Source organism: Chanodichthys erythropterus, chromosome 13 (assembly GCF_024489055.1).
Source record: "Chanodichthys erythropterus isolate Z2021 chromosome 13, ASM2448905v1, whole genome shotgun sequence".
NCBI classification, from domain to species: Eukaryota; Metazoa; Chordata; class Actinopteri; order Cypriniformes; family Xenocyprididae; genus Chanodichthys; species Chanodichthys erythropterus.
The window spans coordinates 29,997,083-30,017,525 of NC_090233.1; the positions used below are offsets into that span (position 1 = coordinate 29,997,083).

The window sequence follows — 20,443 nt, forward strand, 5'->3', positions numbered from 1 at the left end:
AACACTTTTTTATTTTATATGTACTCTACACCTCTCTTTTTCACTTTACCTTCTCCCTTTCTGCTTTAGCATTGTGACCCCAGCAGACACTTCCGTGATGCTGAAGCAGAGGATGTTGGGAGTGCAGAGCTGCCCACAGATATGCAGCAGGAGACTGAGAGGGATTTGTGGGATACAGATGACAGATTAATCCTCTCAAGTGAAATGGAGATATGGGGAGAGTTATGAAACATCACAAATATCTCAGGTAAGAAGGCTAAGAGAGAGCAGCGAGGCTCCTTTTTCCCTTAATCTCTCATGAAAGTGATTTGTATTCCAATAATGCACCCAGGGATTTTTCAGAGCACTAGGTATAAAGTCTACAAAGAAGAAGAAGAAAAAATGGGTCATGATTAGTCAACCTAAAAAGGCAAAAATAGTTTCTTTTTTCCCTGGCCAGTCTACGACCTAAAATAATCACGCAAGAAAAATTCCTCCAGTCCATTAGTCTTAAGAAACTGTCAAGTGTCCCCTTAACAGTAGCAGATGTCATAACTTTCAGGAATCCACTGGGCCTGTATTCCAACGCTTTTCCTTCTCTCACTGCCATTTATCCTGACATGTTAATGGGAGGTTTTGAATTACAGCCTTATCTCTGGGACGCTGGAGAGGAACGGAGAGAGCGCACACAACCCTCCTAGACTCACAGACCTTTTCAATTTATATACCTTTGATTTCATCTAACTGCCCGGATTCATCCACAGCTCTTTTGAGACGGCCAGCCAGTGGCGTCTACTCAATGTGTCTCCGAGGATTATCTCTTATGTTCTCTCCGCCATTTTAAAGCAGTCTGCTGTTTTGTTAGTCATGGTTCTTTTTTAACAAGCAGACACCCTGTAAATGGAAGGCTATGTTCACTCATGCAGCGTTTGGAAACGTTGCTTTGCAACCTCAGACATGATGACGACTGCAGGCCCTTCTGCTAAGATTATCCTAAAGAAAAGGTCCACTGTCCATCTATCCATATATACATCACACTGTGAATGAATTGGCTTGTCTTCTGCTTGGTTAGCAAAGACCACACATCAAAACCTCTGGGTTTCTAAATCTCGCTCTGGTTTTGTTAAGTACATCCAATCCTTTATACCATTATAGCATGTGTGCACACCGGCAAAATGTGGACAAACAACACCATAATGTTTAAATTAATCTTAAAACCAATCAAATTACAAACGTATAAAAGAAAACTCTCAGGTACACTGGTACTAAGGTGGAAAAAAATATGAAGATATCCACTGTCAAGTGTACAGAAGAGCTGCTCAATATTGATTAAATACTGCCACCTAGCCAAATGTTGTAGTACTACAACTGGCCAGCAGCCTAAGGAGGAAAACAGTATCAGCGTTCAAGTTTACCTTCTTACCACCACTGTTATTGACAGTTAACAATCTAAAACCGTTTAAAATCGTTTTCACTAATTAAAATAAAAGAGAATTTTAGAGAATTTTTTTTTTATAATATTAGAAATATTATAAAAACTTGAACTTAAAACAAAAGGGAAATGTTGCCTTAGCAATAACTGAAAAAATGACAAAAATTAAAGTTAAATAGAAATATTTTAAAAATTAATAAAATTGACAAGATCACAAAAAATACTGAAATTTAAACAAAAATTTAGATATAAAAATAAAAGCTAATTAAAAATAATAATAAATACTAAAATAAAACAAACTATGCTTCTTGCATGAATATCAGGCTTTATTCATCATGAATATTGCCTAAGCTCACCAATACTGATTAATAACAGTCTATTAGCATAATAACAATGTCATTATATTCAGGGTCAAATAGTTTTTATTTCATCCTTTTGGTTGCCATGTTATACAGCCAACAAGAAGAAATCCTTTTTTTATTCAATGCAAAACATATAAAATCTACCAATACCAAGTAGCAAATGAAGAACAAGACAAAGAAGAATGGAGAACAAACTTGAGAGCATGAACACACTCAATTGCCTGAACACTTCTATGAAGGCTGTGCAAGGGATGAGGTCATAAGAGTAAATGGACTTCACAGGAGCGACGGATGGACTACTTTCACAGTGTCTCTGATTACGAGGTGTCCATCTGAGGGGATTCTGAATGAAGAAATAGAAAGTGGAAGTTAAGATATTGTAAACTGTCAATTTTACACCTTAATAATTTTAAGCAATATCACACTCACAATTGTGTTTTTTGCGCAGCTGTAATTTCATTTGGCTGAAGAAACAAGGCTGACATTCAGTACAACAGATATTGCTTTTATACAACAGCTCTATAAACAAGTTGGTATAGAGTAGCTTACATTTTAGATATAAAATGGCCATTTCAGAGACAATAAGGGTTTTTGTGCCTCCATAAATAAAAACAGTAGTTCAAAGGCAAACAAGGATTAATTGTGGAATGCAACACAAAGACAAGTGGCATGAAAAGCCCTAGTGATGCTGGACTGTATATTATCACTCTTGGAATGCTGTGGGTTCAATCAAATTATATACAGCTTCAAAATGCCATTAGGCATGTGCCCTTGGGACCTTGCTCTAAGACCCTAGTAATCAGGAGCATAAAAAGCAGCGAAGAATCTCACGTGTTTCATTGAAGAGGAAGGAATCCTGGTACTCTTTCATGTACTGTGAGGACCGGGACTCATCCAGGAAGAGAGAGTAGACCCTCTTAATGTCCTCCACTTGGACTTCAGTACCCTGTGAGAAATGTAAAACCACGTTCAGATAAAAAATGCTCATTTACAACTTCTGTATTGTATTTTCTTGCAGCACTGGCCATGACATGTGTGCGTTGGCATTACCCGGCGTTTGCGGCACACCAGGCCTGCAGTACTGATAAGCTGGATGGCGTAACGGAGTGAAGTCTCCTGTCCGATACGTGTTAAAACTGTATGTGCCTCCTCACTGAGCTCGACATCCTCCTCCTCACAGCTGAAACACAAAACACACGTGCGTAAGGTGAGAAATGAGACAAAACTCTCGAGCCTAGATACGTCAGAAAGTTCTCTCACCGAATCTTTAGGATCTGTCTGGTCTCTTTCTCGGTGTAGGGAGTTGTAGCAATGATCAGCAGACGGTCAAGCATGTCTATGGGAATACCATGAGGACTCTGGTAATTGGTGCCTCTAATACTGTAAAAATGAAACAACAATGAATGAGGAGAAATTATCCACAAAATCATCATGTATTAATGGTAGTTATTGTTTGTGTGTATACCGGGTGATGCCTCGATTAGTGGCCATGATGAGTACAGGTGAAAGATCACTCTCTAGGGCTCGATTTAGGAAAGAAAAGCATTCTATGTCCAACATGTGGACCTCATCTATGAAGAGAACCTGCAACCACAAAAAATTTCCATTGCAAACATAAATGATCTCTATTGAATGGTGCTGCCTCAAAATAAACCCATTTCAAAACATGATGCATGTAAGATGGCAATAAAAGGGTTAATGTAGGGTAGACTAGGAATACACAAATGAAAAGCTTTTTCTTGGTTGCAAAATCCTGGTGGTCAGTTTAAAATCGTCTGGCATTGTAGCTTCAGAAAAACCTTTTCCTATCAAAAAACATGATTCACATTTAGTTTTTAAAACACAAAATCATATAAATTATTGTTTGTATGTAATGAGGAATTGTTTGAATGATTTAGTAGATATGGACTGAATATATGGAGCCAACGGTGCAGAGGTTTTTATCCCTGATGTTTATTAATTTATACCTAAATTTGAAGCAGTTCTACAGTATTATTTTATTGATTTAAGAATTAGGTTTTTGAAAATGGAATCAAATATTTTCCGGAAATTATGCAGGGTTAAATTAAAGTCTGCACTCTTTACTTTTTATTAAAAACTATTCAGTGGTTGGAAGGTTTCCAAGAAAAGCCCTAAAGTAAAAAATCCACTCTCTTATTTGTCGGGCCTGCTTACCCCGGGAATGATCTCAGCTTTGCCTTCCTCTCTCCACTCAGACACTTTAGCATTGATCTGCTCCCGAACCTCTGACTTAATCTCTCCTGTGTCACCTGCAGAAGAGACAATCAAACATCAACTACAGCAAACACGCAAACATCTACGTCGCTATTTAATTCTGAAAAAAAATTATCAAGGATTAGTTTTACTAAGTATGTCATTATCTAGTTTGTTTGTTTTAAAAAGCTGCGACAAACCTGAAAATAAGGCCAGGAATCCCTGAGTGCGGCTGTTAATGACGTCAATTTCATGAAGAGAGACGGTGTGAACAACCTCCTTCCGTTTCTGCAGTTCTCCCTCTGGACATTGCACAAACTGTGTCTGAAATAAACAGCAACAACAGTTTATATATATATGTATATAAAAAAAAACCTCTCAGGGAAAAGTTGTCATTGATTGATGGATTAATTTCACAGATGAAGAAAGTATGTGTACCTGTGAGCCCATGGCATCATAATCTCTTGCTCGAGTAAAAGACCTTCCCAGCTTGCTAATCTTTCCTGTGGCTTTATCAATGGTGATCACATCTCTGCAAAATATGAGATATGACATAATGTGTCAGTTTTTAAACAGTTTAAGCACTAGAAAAGCTGAAAAAAAAAAAAAAAAAAGTGTGGATTAAGTAGGGGCCTTTGTATGATTTATATGCATGGGTAATCTGTTATTAACAACATATTTAAAATGAATAATAATCATAATATATACTATTAATATTAATAATAAAAATGATTACTATTACTACTAACAATAAAAATATGACTAGCAATAATAATAATATTAATAATGCAATGATGCAATAAAGCAATGGTTAAAGTTGCAAACATGACTATCACATATTTTTTGGGAGGAGCTGGATGGCAGTCCAGTCTGATCCATTTGTGTTATACAGAAAAGAGGATCACATTTTTCAGTTTTATAATCTACCCACCCGGCTTGTACTCTCTCTTTACTGAGACTCTCGATCATTTTGGTCCCCAGGTCATAGATGGTTTCCATCTCTGTCGTCTTCAGCGTGAGTTTACCCACTTTTGCACCCTTAACACAAATACAGAAAGGAAAGGAAATGATGCACGTCCAACGGAGTTCATTTAAGTACATGTCCTAGCTTTTATGCAAGCATGGTCATACTGAGCACTAATATGAGCTCGGAGCCCTACGCTCAACTTATCAAAGTAGCTAAAAATTCATTTTTCACTTTCATAATAACAAAAGGTTAATTTCCCACTGAAGAATGATAAATATCTTTAATAATACTTTCCAGCCAAATAGATCAATTGGTTTAAGGTGCGTTGAGGAAAGTGTGTTGCGTGAAAATTCTTATTTGCTTCAGCTTCTCAAGGTATTTCAAATGTTACAGTGACAATGACAATTCTTATTTTTTAATGGAAAACTGGAGTGTTTATTATTAATTAAAACACATCATTATTCTTTATAAAAAGGCGCCCTCATAATCTCTAATCAAAAATATTAATGTGCTCCCCCCCCCAAAATTATCTCTTCACCGCAACAGCTGAGCAATATTCTCTCCCTTCCAGCAACCTGTCACTGACATGAAATGCAGCCATTATCAAATGACAACAATCCAATAATTTATTGATAGACAATATAAAGTCCCACCCTACATTTTTTTCCTCATTCATGATGTCTTTTCACTCAAATATGTCACAATAGAGAAGAAAAATGATCACAATATTCTGTTTAATGCAGAGTTTAACTTCTTTATTATTTAGTTTAAAAAAAAAATATCTGAATGATTTTAAGCAGCTGAACAAAGAACAATGCTAACCAAACAGAGGTGAATTCAGTTAATGGAGAGAGAAGAGCAGACACTCACAGTTCCTGTAGCCGGTCTGTCGATCTGAATCTCTACCACCTCTCCTTCAATGATCTCAGTCTCCTCCCTGCCAGGCAAAAAACATAGAACAAGAGGAGTCATGCCATACTTTCTGAAGTATTAAACTAACTATATCCCAGAACTATCCAAAAAAAAAATTATTGCTCATCAAGCCTGCATTCATTGGATCAAAAATACAGTAAAAACAATAATATTGTGAAATTGTGAAAAGTCATTACTTCAGTCTTTAGTGTCACATGATCCTTCAGAAATCATTCTAATATGCTGATTTGATACTTAGTTATTATCAATATTGGAAATTGTTGTGCTGCTTAATATTTTTTTGGAACCCGTGATACTTTTTTCAGGATTCTCTTTTCTAACTCTTTACTATCGCTTTTATCAATTAATTTTTAATTTTAATTTAACAAAAATAAATAAATAAAATTACCCAAACTTTTGAACGGTTGTGTATCTTGTTATAAAAAAATTTCCATTTTAATTAAATGCTGTTCTTTAACTTTTTATTCATCAAAGAATCCTGAAAAATGTATCATTATTCAGCACAGCTGTTTCTAACATTGATAATAAATCAGCCTATTACAATGATTTCTGAAGGTTTATGTGACAATATTGTGAAATATTATTACAATTTAAATATATAATATAACTGTTTTCTATTGGAATATAATATAAAATGTAATTTATTTCTGTGTTGAAAAAGCTGAATTTTCAGCATCATTTCTCCAGTCTTCAGTGTCACATGATCCTTCAGAAATCATTTTAATATGATTTGCTGCTCAAGAAACATTTTATTATCAATGATAAAAACAGTTGTATACTTTTTTTTCAGGATTTCTTGATGAATAGAAAGTTCAAAAGAACAGCATTTATTTGAAATACGAAGCTTTTGTAACATTATACACAACCGTTCAAAAGTTTGGGGTCAGTAAGAATTTTTATGTTTATTTTTTTTAGAAGAATTTAAAGAAATAATTTTTTTTTCAGCAAGGATGCATTAAATCGATCAAAAGTGGCAGTAAAGACATTTAAAATGTAACAAAAGATTAGATTTCAAATACACGCTGTTCTTTTGAACTTTCTATTCATCAAAGAATCCTGAAAAAAAATATTGTACACAAATATTTTGTACATCTGTGAACAATAAATGTTTCTTGAGCAGCAAATCAGCATATTAAAATGATTTCTTAAGGATCATGTGACACTGAAGACTGGAGTAATGATGCTGAAAATTCAGCTTTGCCAACACAAGAATAAGTTACATTTTCAAATAGACAGTTATTTTAAATTGTAATAATATTTCACAATATTGTATTTTACTGTATTTTTAATTAAATAAATGCAGCCTTGGTGAGCAGATGAAACTTCTTTTAAAGACATTAAAAATCGTATCGATCCCAAACTTTTGAACGGTAGTATGTATATGTATGTGTATATATATATATATATATATATATATTAGAGAGAGAGAGAGAGAGAGAGAGAGAGAGAGAGAGAGAAAGTATAATGAATCCATTATACCAAATCAAAGGAATAGTTTACCAAAAAATTGAACTTCAATCATTATTTACTCATGACACCATTTGATGACGATTATGGCTATTTCCAATACAATCAAAGTAAACGGGGAACAAAATTAGGGTATGTAAATGAGTTCCTTCAAATCCATAGACAGCCTATTGCCCTCCTCCTTTTTTGACAAATCATAAGGTCAAATTGACAACAAGCATTTTAATACTTGTGGAGCTTGGCGTTTTGTTTTTATTTTAAGACTACATGTTGCTTCACACTTCAGACGGCCTCACTCACTTTATCCTGACTCCTATGGCTTTGCGGAAGGCCTGGCTGAGAGCCTCCGTCTTGCTCATCTCCAGAGAGAAAATCTCACTCCCAGCCAGAGCAGTGAAAGGTGTGTCAGGGCCAAGGGACTGAGCAATACCTGTACAATAAACAGCTCTCAATCATGAACGGGTCTCGTGCAATTTTCAGAGCTTGTTGTAATGTCACATGTTTGCATATAATATTTTACAATGACTCTGCAAAAAATATATATATATATATATATATATATATATATATATATATATATATATATATATATATATATATATATGTGATTAACCATGATAAATATGTACACAAAAACTCACCCATAGCAATAGCCGTCTTGCCCGTCCCAGGCTGGCCAGCAATGAGGACTGCACGACCAGCAATCTGACCATCTTTGATCATTTCAAGGATCAGCCCGGCTGCCCTCCGAGATGCCAGCTGACCCACCATCCCCTGAGACACCTGGTGAGAGAGAGGTTCATCGTTTATTATGTCATTTTGTTTCAAACACAATATGAGCAATATTAAAGCCAATGACAAGCATGTTGTCACTGGTAAATCAATCATATACATTGAACATTACCTGCCGTGGCTCCAAGGCATCATCCAACCCGAGGCCACGAATGTGAGAGTGTGCACCTGCGACAGAAGTCAACATTTATGCCACTTTTTAGCATCTTTACTTCCGAATATTCATATATTTATGTTTTTGTAAAGATGTATTTAGTTTCTCACCAATCCTCTCAATGCGAGTGATGTCTCGCACTTCCGGAACTTTCGTGGCTGCAACCTTTCATAAATCAAAAAGGTAAATACAATTTATTAAATAAGAAATATCAAGATGCTTTTTTGTGTTATTTTCTCTAATGTTTGATGCTTCTTTGAGAACTAATTTGATCAGTAAACAACAGTTAAAGCGCGTGCGTTGCCATAGTGACACGAGCGCAACACAGTTTCCAGATTAGTTGAACTTTTAGCAATGCTACAGAAATGTGTAAAATATAAGATGTGGCACCGTAATTTTACTACCGCAATGACAAGTTGTGGCAAATGCGCTAATAATGCAGTATAACTTTACATGGGGGAGTTTAATATTCCCAATGAAAACAATGATATGGAGGCTAAACAATCATAAACACAAGCGATGGTCGCAGCCTTGTAAAAGAACAGCTACTGAGAAGATTTGCAATTTCTGAATATCTGGATGAAATCCAGTTTCATGAATGCACCTCGAAATCGCAAAGCTCTGGATTAACGTATATCTGAATTAGTATTGTAATAAACTGAAGCACATGTGCTAAAAAGCGGCAAGCTCACAGACCTCTTTAATGTTATTTACAAAACATTCCAAGGCCTTACAGACAGCACACAATAGTGATAAATGCATATATTGTTTTGTATATAACCTGAGAAAATCACAAATTTATTAATAATTTTATAATAAAACGTTTTATATGAGACTTACCTGAGCTGCCATGTTCTCTCATGTAAGGCGGTTGTATCTGAATGGGTGCGCAGTGGAAAACAGTCCGGGTGAAACACGTGACCTCGTGCCTGAGTTCTGTGTGTTTGCATGTGCGTACACTCAACTTGTCACCAAGGTAAAATTAGCTTGTCAATAGGCCTAGTCATCAGTAAGAATGGGCTGAAAATCATCAAAAACCAATCAATAATGTTTTTTTTTTTTTCATGTACGCTATCATTTTCCAGCAGAAGAGTTTATTAATTTATGGCTGTCTTTATTACAGCTGTATCATTTCTATATATTGTCAAACCAAAAATTATTCAGACACTAGATATCATTTTTAATTTTTAAAGAAATATTTTTACTAGTGGGTGCAGGACACTATAGTTCATTTATGTAAGTGAGGATAGCAAAATAAAGTAAACTGTGACATATTACACCCAAAAATTCTTCATACAGTGGACTACCAGTAAAATTGATACAAATTTGGGACCAAAAATTATTTAGACACTTTGACCTGACCATGTTTTGCTTAAGTGTTATCTGACATAATTATTTTTTTCTGACACAGTTTAACTCAGAGTTCTTGTCATATTTTATTACCCTTTTATTACCCTTTATATATATATATATATATATATATATATATATATATATATATATATATATATATATATATATATATATATATATATATATATATATATATAGTGTATACCCCTTGCAGAATCTGTGAAAATGAGAATTACTTTAATAAAATAAGAGGGATAATAAAAAATGCATGTTATTTTTTGTTTAGTACTGTCCTGAGTAAGATATTTTACATAAAAGATGTTTGCATTTAGTTCACAAGACAAAACAATAGCTGAATTTATTAAAATAACCCCATTCATAAGTATGTGAACCATTGATTCTCAATACTGTGTGTGGTCACCTGATGATCCACGACTGTTTTTTTTTTTTTGTTTTCTGATGATTGTTCATGAGTCTCTTGTTTGTCCTGAGCAGTTAAACTGAGCTCTGTTCTTCAGAAAAACCCTCCAGCTCCTGCAGATTCATCAGTTTTCAAGCATGTTTGCATATTTGAACCCTTTTCAGCAGTGACTGTAGGATTTTGAGATCTGTGTTTTCACACTGAGGACAACTGAGGGACTCAAACACAACTATTAAAAAAGGTTCAAACATTCACTGATGCTCCAGAAGGAAACACGATGCATTAAGAGTCGGGGTGTGAAAACTTTTGAACAGGATGAAGATGTCACAATTTTTCTTATTTTGTTTAAATATCATTGTTTTTCATTTAGTACTGCCCTTCGGAACCAACAGAAGATACTTGCATGTTTCCGGGCAGAAAAATTCAGTACAATTTACCTTGATATTTGATTTCAAAAGTTTTCACCCCTCGGCTCTTAATGCATCGTGTTTCCTTCTGGAGCATCAGTGAATGTTTGAACCTTTTTTAATAATTGAGTTTGAGTCCCTCAGTTGTCCACAGTACTAAACAAAAAATAACATGCATTTTTTACTATCCGTCTTATTTTATTAAAATAATTCTCATTTTCACAGATTCTGCAAGGGGTTCACATAGTTTTTTATTTTCATATTATATATTTATATATATAATATGAAAATAAAAAACTATGTGAACCCCTTGCAGAATCTGCGAAAATGAGAATTATTTTAATAAGACGGATATATATATATAATTATAAATGTAGAAACAATTTTAAAGTGCATAATTATAAGTGCAAGGAGTACAAGTAGAAATCTGTAGAAAACAGACTTGCGAGTAATGCCTTTCTTTCTTTCCTTCCTTCTTTTTAGTTGCAGCTTGCACTAGACTAGACTATCAGTAAGTAAATGTGAGAGGAAAGGGGAAAAAATCTCGAGATTTATTCAAAAGCCCCAATGTTGAGGCAGATATGATTGCAACCAGAAGAGGTCACTATTGTAATATGTCTGAGGTTACTTGTCATTAGGACCATGACATCTTTATTATACACTAAAATGTGTTTCTGCTCTATGTAGGCAGCATCTGTGCGACATTTTTCCCCAAATATGTCAAATAAACGATTCAACAACAATTTAAACAAGACTTTTATTATGTCATCATTAATGCAGACAACACGACCCACACAAATCAAACTTAAGATTTACTGTAAAAAGCTTTTTTTCTGATCCTGATTAATCTTCACAGTCATTAAACAGTGCGATCAAATAGATGGACAAAACATGACTATAAAATGTTAAAATATATTTTTATATAATCATATTCTTTGATATGTCAAAGATGAAAACTTTTAGTATAAATACACTTATTGTGATTAGTTTCACTAGAAACTGGCTTTCATTAAAAAACACAAGTAATAAAAAAAAAAGAAAGAAAATAATGCCCTAATATGCCATCCAGTTCAACCATTTACACCTGACAAATAGTAACAGCAGACTCATACCACACCCAAAAGCCAGGATATACCGGCTCACTGAAAGAAGCTTTAAACTGATGAATAAGTGACATAGACTCAGACACACTGTAGAATGAAAGAGTGCCTCCTGCACAGTCCAGGAACACCCCGATACGGGAAGAGTAGGGTGCGTTAATCTCAACCTGGTCTTTGTTGTGTCGGGCTGAGTAGCTGGAGTTGGAGCAGAAGAGACTCCAGGACTTGCGATTGTAGCCAATACGAGCTGAGTCCCCATAACCGGTCCTCTTGATGCCTTTAAAGGTGACCCCAATGGAAGCGCCCTCCCCGCTCCAATCCACCTCCCAGTAGTAAGCACCTCCTGAGAGAGCCTCTTTACACAAGACCTGGGGCAGGCAGTCAAATCTCTGGTTGCTGTCATTGTAAGACTGAGGGTCTCTTTTTAATGCTGCTTTCCGGTTGTTTCGGGAGAGGTAGAGCTGTTTGTATGCGGTGTTGGAGTCGAGAGTTAGCTGGCAGGCATCTTTAAAATAAACAAGACAGATGAGAGATGATCAGGAATGGTGAATCAAAACTTAAATGTGAATGTGTAAAGACAAACAAAGTTTCGTTGAAATTATGAAGACAATGAATCTCTGCCCACTTTGCATGCAAGTATCTTGATCCATGTACATGTACGCTACATTTTTGTTCTTTAAAAGATACATTTTTGTTTGAAACTGGATGAAATAAGTGCCACAAGTGATTTTGTATGCATTAAAAATACCAATGTGCATGGCTCAAGTTAAGACACACAAGACCACAAGTTTTATAGGCCTATTATTAATTGTTAAATGTAAAATCATGAGTGAAAAAACACATTAATCTTGTTAGCAGTGTCTAGCATTGAAGGTTTTATTTTTAAAGAGAAACACAAAATGACAAGACGGACATCTTAAGCTACCCTAAGCTAGGATTCCTGATCTGGGAACAGTTTTGCAAATTATGGTCTCCAAATATGAACAGATTGGAGCAAAACTGATCCTTGATCAGTATTCCTGATGTAAGGTGACACATGCATGTTGACAAATCACCTGCCTAGTGGTTGAGTCTGCACATTGGCTCTCAGAGCTGGTTGGACATTTGGAGGTGGTTTCTGCCAGAGGTGCGTGAACGTCTCTGATCTAGAGGGCCGAGAGTGTCGATACATATTTAAGACACCCTGTATATTCTCTCAAACCAAGTAACTTTGCATAATTATTAGTTTTCTTCTGACTTACACTACCGTTCAAAAGGTTGAGATTGGTACTTTTTTTTTTTTATTTAAGAAGTCTCTTATGCTCAAGAAGGCTGCATTTATTTGATCAAAAATACAGCACAAAATAATTATTGTGAAATATTAAAGGTGCCCTAGAACTTCTTTTTAAAAGATGTAATATAAGTCTAAGGTGTCCCCTGAATGTGTCTGTGAAGTTTCAGCTCAAAATACCCCATAGATTTTTTTTTAATTAATTTTTTTAACTGCCTATTTTGGGGCATCATTAACTATGCACCGATTCAGTGTGCGGACCCTTTAAATCGCGCGCTCCCTCCCCCCGAGCTCTCGACTCTATATACAGTGCATAAACAAAGTTCACACAGCTAATATAACCCTCAAATAGATCTTTACAAGATGTTCTTCATGCATACTGCATGCATACGTCGGGTCATGTGAGTATAGTATTTATTTGGATGTTTACATTTGATTCTGAATGAGTTTGATGGTGCTCCGTGGCTAAAGCTAACATTAAAGACTGTTGGAGAGATTTATAAAGAATGAAAATGCCAATATTGGGGTCATACATATTAATGATCCCGACTGTTACGCAACAGTCAGTGTTATGTTGAGATTCGCCTGTTTTCCGGAGGTCTTTTAAACAAATGAGATTTACCTAAGAAGGAGGAAGCAATGGAGTTTGAAACTCAATGTATGTCTTTTCCATGTACTGAACTCTTGTTATTCAACTATGACAAGATAAATTCAATTTTTGATTCTAGGGCACCTTTAATAAAATTTACCACAACTGTTTTCTATTTTAATATATTTTAAAATTCTTCAGAAATTATTCTAATATGCTGATTTGCTGCTCAAGAATTTTTTTTCTGGAAACCATGATACTTTTGTCATTCTTTGATGAATAGAAAGTTCAAAAGAACAGCATTTGTTTTAAATATTAATCTTTTGTAACATTATAAATGTCTTTACTGTCACATTTAATCAGTGTAATGCATCCTTGCTGTATGAAAGTATTATTTTCTTTAGAGAAACATCTCAACGAACATCTGAACAGTAGTGTATGTAGAGTGTTTTTGTCCTCTAAAAGACCACAGCTGACTGTTCTCAGAAGAGAAGACGAAATGTCTAAAGGTTTGAAGGATGGCAGTTATCATGAATCACCCATACACCCACTCACTGAGCAGACTAAGCCTCTTCTTCCAATATGCTTGGACACAAACTCAGTATGTAAGGAATGATGTTAGACTACTCCCACACTAGAGTTCGACATTTAACAGGATGGAAGCCAGCAAGTTTTTTTTAACCCTTTATCAAAGCTAATAAACATAAAAAATTAATATATTATTTTGATTAAACATCATTAGGGGTGAGAATTTTGCTGACCTTGAACTCTATATCCTGTTCATGTTATCCCTACAATAACGTCCTCTGGTCCTGGGCATACACGTAAAAAGGAAAATCATGTATGAAAATAAACTTACACTGGAGGAACTCGTCCCTCGTCCGGGGAGTGCTGCTGGGACTCTTGTACATGTCAACATCATCAGCTAGAGACACAATAAAGAGAGTCAGAATGATGTCAAACATCTAATCATTTAATTAATCTGATCATTTAAAGCAAGCAGATTATGTTACTGACAAAAATGAAGGACCTTCAGGTACTTTCTGGATGACACTTTAGGTACTTTCACATTAAAGGTGAGAATATAATGACATACACTACCGTTCAAAAGTTTGAGGTAACACTTTATTTCAATGGTCCACTTTACAACTACATGTCAACTACCAAACATTAAAGTATTAGACTGTCTGCTTAACATCTGATAACACTTTATTTTGATGGTCCCTCAACAGACATTCTACTGACTATAAGAAAATTCGCAGATCCTTGTTGTACAAACCTGAACCCTAACAGTCTACTAGAGTCTATAGTTAGTAGAATGTCTAAGGTGGACTATCAAAATATAGTTTAACTAAGTTTGAGGATTTTTTTTAAAAGAAATTAATACTTTTATACAGCAAGGATGAATTTAATTGATCATCACTGACAGTAACGACTTCTACACTGTGACAAAAGAGTTCTATTTTGAATAAATGCTGTTTTTATTAACCTTCTACTTGTTGAAGAACCATGAAAAAAGTATCACAGTTTCCACAAAAACAAATTAAGCAGCACAAATGTTTTCAGCATTGATAAGAAATGTTTCTTGAGCACTAAGTCAGCATATTAGAATGATTTCTGAAGGATCATGTGACACTGAAGACTGGAGTAATGGCTGCTTAAAAATCAGCTTTGCCTTCAATGGAATAAATTACATTTTAAAATATAATAAAATAGAAAATGATTTCCAACATTACTGTTTTTTATTTTATTTTTGATCAAAAAAATGTAAAAAGCCTTACTTTCAAAAACATTAAAAATCTTACAGACCCCAGACTTTAGTAGAGTAGTGTATGCTCAAGCTAAATGAGAAATTAAAACATCCATGATGTGTGTGCATTTCATAGAAGAGATCAGCTAATAAATATGTATTTTAATGTGATGTCGGTCTTAAGATCATTGCTTAGCAACCGGCCAACAATTTCTTGGACACTGGCTTTTGAAAAACGCCATTCCAAAATTCCAGCTATTTTACACAAAGCAAACAGCAGGACAGCTAAAGTTTCCAATTTTCATTAACTTACACTTCATACTCTTTTTCTTCTTACGGTCCTCTAGCTGGCAGAATGGCATTTTGTTCACTGGAAGAGAATTGAGAGTCATAAAGGAAGTCAGTTTAAAGATTAAGAAGAACCATAATAGGGGAAAGAGAGCTTGATTTGTTTAATCATTCTCATGGGACAAAAATAGACTTCATAAAGCATTTCAAAATGGGTATGAGACAACAGCTAAAAAAACATTAAACAAAAAATCCTTTCAGACTGGACCATACCTGTCTTTGCCACTTTGACCAGCTCTTCATTACTGAACTCATTTAGATGTTGTTTCATCTCAGAGACAGTCTTGGTAACAGCGCCGAAGGAGAAGTAAGGGTTCACAGTAACAGAGGGCAGCTCCTCTGCATCAGTCTGGGCAATCAGCATATGGTAACTCTGCAATGACAAACAAGACAAGTCTTATTCATATTTTTCCTGCGTTTCTCAAAGTTGTTCGTAGAGATCACTAGTGTCAACGGTTCTACAATCTACTTAGGCTTACAATGCTTTTAAGCACACTTATTTCCTCTTATGCTGAAGGATCTAGGATAAACAAAATAAAATTGTAGAAAAACTAAAATAAAAACAAATATTTTTACTTGTATGCAATAGATCCCTTGTGAAGCAACACTAAAATCTCTCCACATGATGATAATTGCACTGCTTTAGCTCTGTGAGTCTTTATTTTGTTCTGCGTCACGGTCACCTGGATGAAATGGATGTGGTCCTCAGTGCGAGAGAGTTGTGTCAGCTCATTGTCTCTCCTCTTCAGGTCAGCGATTTCATGTCCCAGACGCTCCATGTGGCTCTCAGCAGTGTTAAGTGCAGCCTTCTTATTGGTCGAGATCAGCTTGGTCATTTCCTGTTGCATTCTTTCAATGGAACGAAGCATGTCACCGAACATCTTTTCACTCTCCTGCAAGGCCCGTTGTGCTGAACTCTGAGGGAACAATTGTAATCAGTATTTCTAATTCTAGTTCATTTTCTTTCTTGGAAATTCATAACCTATTATATTTTATAAACATATCTATTTACAAAACATTCCTGGTTCTTTCTGAGTAAGAACTCGTCATACCAGAGCAGACCAATAAAAATTTCTGCAACATATTCTTGCTTACCAGAGATGTAATGTTGATCTTGTATTACCTCACATTTATTATTACACATTTCTGTTCAATCTCCAGACAAACCTTAAGTGCATCCACAGCTTGCTTCAACTCTTCCATTTGCTTCACTCGGTCATGGATCTTTTCCTGGATTTCAGCTTGGGTGGCGCCCAACCGTTGCTACAGACAATTAAAAACAACAAATTCATGACAATGAGGTGCATTGACAAAGGAATGTTGTAAGTACAGCATCCTTCCACACCTCAGCCACTTCCACATGACAATTGAATCACTTTTGGACTCCGTTTAACTCTTTGTGTGCTTAATATGAAACATTATCACCATCTTAATACATTTTAATTGAATTAAAATTACTTGTATCATTAATATGTAAACTGATGGGTTTGTTTACTAAAATACTGCTCTATTCTTTCATACTTAAACCCAACTTTGGTTATAACATTGATTATAATGTGTAAACCCCCTCTCTTGTACACTATAAAAAAAGGTTGTAAATAAAACAAAGATTACAGGAGAATGTTTTACAAGAAAATATTATTTCAGTCTTTCTACTTTTAAAATATCTTTTTTTGTAATTCAATTTGTATTTTTTATGAAATTTACTAGCTATTTCTGAGTGAAATTTCTTTCTACACCATTTTTAAAAGTGTACTACAGCATAGATCATTTTCATATGCTTGTTTTTCAGGGGCTGGTAATCTTACACTTAATCTAGCATATTCAAACATACTGTTATTTATTTATTTATTTTATTTTTTTTGCATGAATAGGTGTATTGTTGCATACAGGAGGTGAAAGTTTGAACAGTCTTTCATAATGTTACTTCTGCTGGTGATTATTATCCACATTTAATATGTTGTCATAACAGCTTCACCAGTATATTTCCAAATGTAAAAATATGATCACAATTGTACTTTTGTAATGCTCATAATGGAATCTTACCTGCATTTCCGCCCTTTCCTGTTCAGCTGCCACCATGTCATGACCCTTGTGCTCTTTCACTGTACACAACACACAGATACACATCTGGTCCGTCCGGCAATAAAGCTCCAGACCTTTCTGGTGCTGAGGGCAGATCTGACGATCCAGGTGTCCGATCTCATCGACCAACTTGTGCCGCTTGAAGGTGGATGATTCATAATGGGGCTTCAGGTGCTTCTCGCAGTAAGAAGCAAGACACATCAGACAAGACTTGACAGCTTTGAGCTTCTTCCCGATGCAGATGTCACATCCAACATCTTGAGGTCCCGCATAGTTGTAGTCAGGGGCCGGAGGGGCCGGCGGGAAAGAGTCTGAATCCCTGTTTCTCAGGGATGACGACGAACTGCGTGAGGACTGAAAGCGGCGTAGATTAGGCCTCTTGTTGTAGGTGACCCTGCACTGAGGACACAGGTATTGTCCAGTGTGGTCTGCATGGTCCCAGTAGGTATTGATACAGACGGAGCAGAAAACATGTCCACATGGGATGGAAACAGGCTCCCTGAGATCTTCCTTGCAGAGGTAACAGAGATCCTGGTCAAGCGACATGGTTAAATCCCCACAGATCTCAGAGGAGGAAATGTGCGTTTGTGTGCGAGACAGGAAAAGTGAGTCTAAAGTGCCACCACAGCAAGTTATATAGAGTAAACAGGGAGGGAGGCTAAACTGGTTATGCAGAAACCAGTAAATGAATGGGGGAGTGGCTGTAGCACAGGTGAAGAGAGCAATTGAGAGGAAGAAGAAACATATATCATCAGATGTCAATGGAAATGATAACAGAGAAGAGGAGAAGCATGAAAGAAATGTATGATCTCAGGGCATAAAATTGTTTAAAATTTGCTATTGCATCACATACACTTGCATTTCTTGCACATGCGTTTCTTTTATCTTTGATATAGCTTGTCTTCTGACTACTGCTTTTCATGGCGAGCTATGATTTCATCGGTTGAGTGTTTATGGTCAGTTTTAGGGGCCTCATGCTGGCAGACACCCATAGTGCTCCATTGTGGAGGAGCGGCCTAATGGATGAGTGCTTAGAGACCAAGCATACAGTGACCTTTGGCACACGCCATCAAAGCTGGAGGGTAATTTATTTGGAGGGAGGATGAGTATACTTTGGGTTTTTTCCCCTCCTTGAAAGATTTTTGAGTAAGAGGAAAGTATATTTTATATCACGAGTCCTTTAACAACCCAACATTTCAGTTGTGTATCTAACTCAAATGTAGCATGAGGAGAGTTATAACATGAAGAGAGTTATAATACTACCAGTTATTAACCATTTAGAAATGAAATACAATGTGAATTATACATGACCACCAACCTCATGAAGTGAGTCTCTGTGAAGGGATGACAAAAAAATAATTTTGAGATATAAAAATTAACATTTCACTGCAATAATTTGATTTGCACTGAACTTGCACCACTGAACTTGTGTCAATGATAGATTATCTTGATATAAAGCATCTATGTACTCAAAACTTTCACATAAATATTTAAACAATATATTTAAAAATGTCATGTCTGAGCAGGCCTGTTGTAAAGAGAGTTGTAATTTTGCATTTACGTTTAGACCCAAAATGTTGGGACAGTGTATAAGCAGACATTTTTTCGGACTGTGAAAGTGACTAAAATACAGGTTAGGTTCTGTTAGGTTCTTGTTCTTATAATTGTAAAGCCAATGTTTTATGTATTTCTTCAATCATTTGTTCACAGTTTTAGATTTATTTGACTTTTTTGAAATATTTTTTGAAAATACAATAGGGTGGAGTTTAGGGAAGGGGTTAATATTCACTGACCTAAAAATAATTCTAAACAAGAAATAAATGCAAGAAATCTTGGTATGGGGAAGCTTGTCTGACTAGCTTTCTTATACTTATTTTACACAGTTCAGGGAAAATTTTTAGATTTTAAAATAACTGCAGAAAAGCAGATGCATTTGGGAAAATTATATCAAAGTTTGAGAAACACACACACACACACACACTGAGTTACAGATGTAACAATACCAGCTCTAACTGAAACAGCAGCTGCTGTTTCTTCCAGCAACACCAGACCCATTTTCCTAAGAAAAGGCGTTTATTCCTGTTGCTCAAAGAAGATGGAAATAAGTGTTTGTTTTAGATTAGCCTCTCTCATCTGTCTAGAGCATACATCCTCTGTACAGCACAGTCCACAAAGCTCCAGGAATCTCTGTTGCAAAACAGGAAGTGGAAGTGAGTTTGTCATGGCTCACATTCAGTGTGGTGAAAAGCTAATTAGAACATTTCTACTGGGATTGCAAATCCCACCCCTTTTTCTCACCAGAGCTGATTCATTTATTTTACTTTACCAATGGCAATTGTTTTTTAACTTTTCCATTATACATGTTTTTTATTTAAATAGAAATATATATAATTGGATAATATCTAAAATCAAGAACACAAATTGACATAGAAAATAGCAAAGATGTATGCTCTTCTCAAACTATACTCAAGATTCCACTCACTTAGGATGGTTGTCGGCTTGTAAGTTCAACAGTGAGAGCAAAAATGTTAGCAGGAATGCACTCGGACCTGATAAGTGAGATAACAGCAAGTCAAGAGAGGCCTGCAAAGGTGAAAGTTTCCACTGTTCAAGAGAATATCCAGACTTCAGCAGGACATGTGGTCTGACACTGCAGGAAAGTCTGCAGCCAATCTAATGATGTGTCCCTGACTCCAAATCATCGTCTAGTGTATAGTCATAGTTCTAAAGGTCTTCAGCTCAAAATAGTTGATCGAATTTGACCTTTATGACAGAGATAATCTAGTCTTAAAATAAAACATGGATAATAGCTATGATGGG

General features: G+C 35.6%; 2 protein-coding genes across 5 annotated transcripts; both read right to left on the reverse strand.

Annotated features, from left to right (window-relative positions):
• Positions 1-1,779: 1,779 nt before the first annotated feature.
• On the reverse strand, positions 1,780-9,213 carry ruvbl2 (RuvB-like AAA ATPase 2). Of its 2 annotated transcripts, XM_067406829.1 has the most exons (16): positions 9,141-9,213; positions 8,411-8,465; positions 8,259-8,314; positions 7,996-8,137; positions 7,655-7,784; positions 5,825-5,891; positions 4,919-5,025; positions 4,426-4,519; positions 4,188-4,311; positions 3,949-4,043; positions 3,239-3,357; positions 3,034-3,153; positions 2,824-2,953; positions 2,605-2,719; positions 2,203-2,237; positions 1,780-2,116 (listed from the first exon to the last, which is right to left on the reverse strand). In XM_067406829.1, the coding sequence occupies exons 1-15, from the start codon at positions 9,150-9,152 to the stop codon at positions 2,230-2,232; spliced, it is 1,374 nt and encodes a 457-aa protein (XP_067262930.1). In that variant the 5' UTR covers positions 9,153-9,213; the 3' UTR covers positions 1,780-2,116; positions 2,203-2,229. The 2 variants fall into 2 exon arrangements, with proteins under 2 accessions (XP_067262930.1, XP_067262929.1); XM_067406828.1 differs by lacking the exon at positions 2,203-2,237 and having other exon boundaries at positions 1,782-2,116.
• A 2,023-nt stretch (positions 9,214-11,236) lies between these two features.
• ftr83 (finTRIM family, member 83) lies at positions 11,237-18,253 on the reverse strand. Of its 3 annotated transcripts, none has more exons than XM_067408024.1 (8): positions 17,585-18,253; positions 16,706-16,801; positions 16,222-16,455; positions 15,752-15,911; positions 15,504-15,560; positions 14,300-14,365; positions 12,641-12,726; positions 11,949-12,086 (listed from the first exon to the last, which is right to left on the reverse strand). In XM_067408024.1, exons 1-7 carry the CDS (start codon positions 18,167-18,169, stop codon positions 12,668-12,670), a joined length of 1,257 nt encoding a protein of 418 aa, XP_067264125.1. In that variant the 5' UTR covers positions 18,170-18,253; the 3' UTR covers positions 11,949-12,086; positions 12,641-12,667. The 3 variants fall into 3 exon arrangements, with proteins under 3 accessions (XP_067264124.1, XP_067264125.1, XP_067264126.1); XM_067408025.1 differs by having other exon boundaries at positions 11,951-12,086; positions 12,637-12,726; XM_067408023.1 differs by lacking the exon at positions 12,641-12,726 and having other exon boundaries at positions 11,237-12,086.
• Between the last annotated feature and the right edge of the window lie 2,190 nt (positions 18,254-20,443).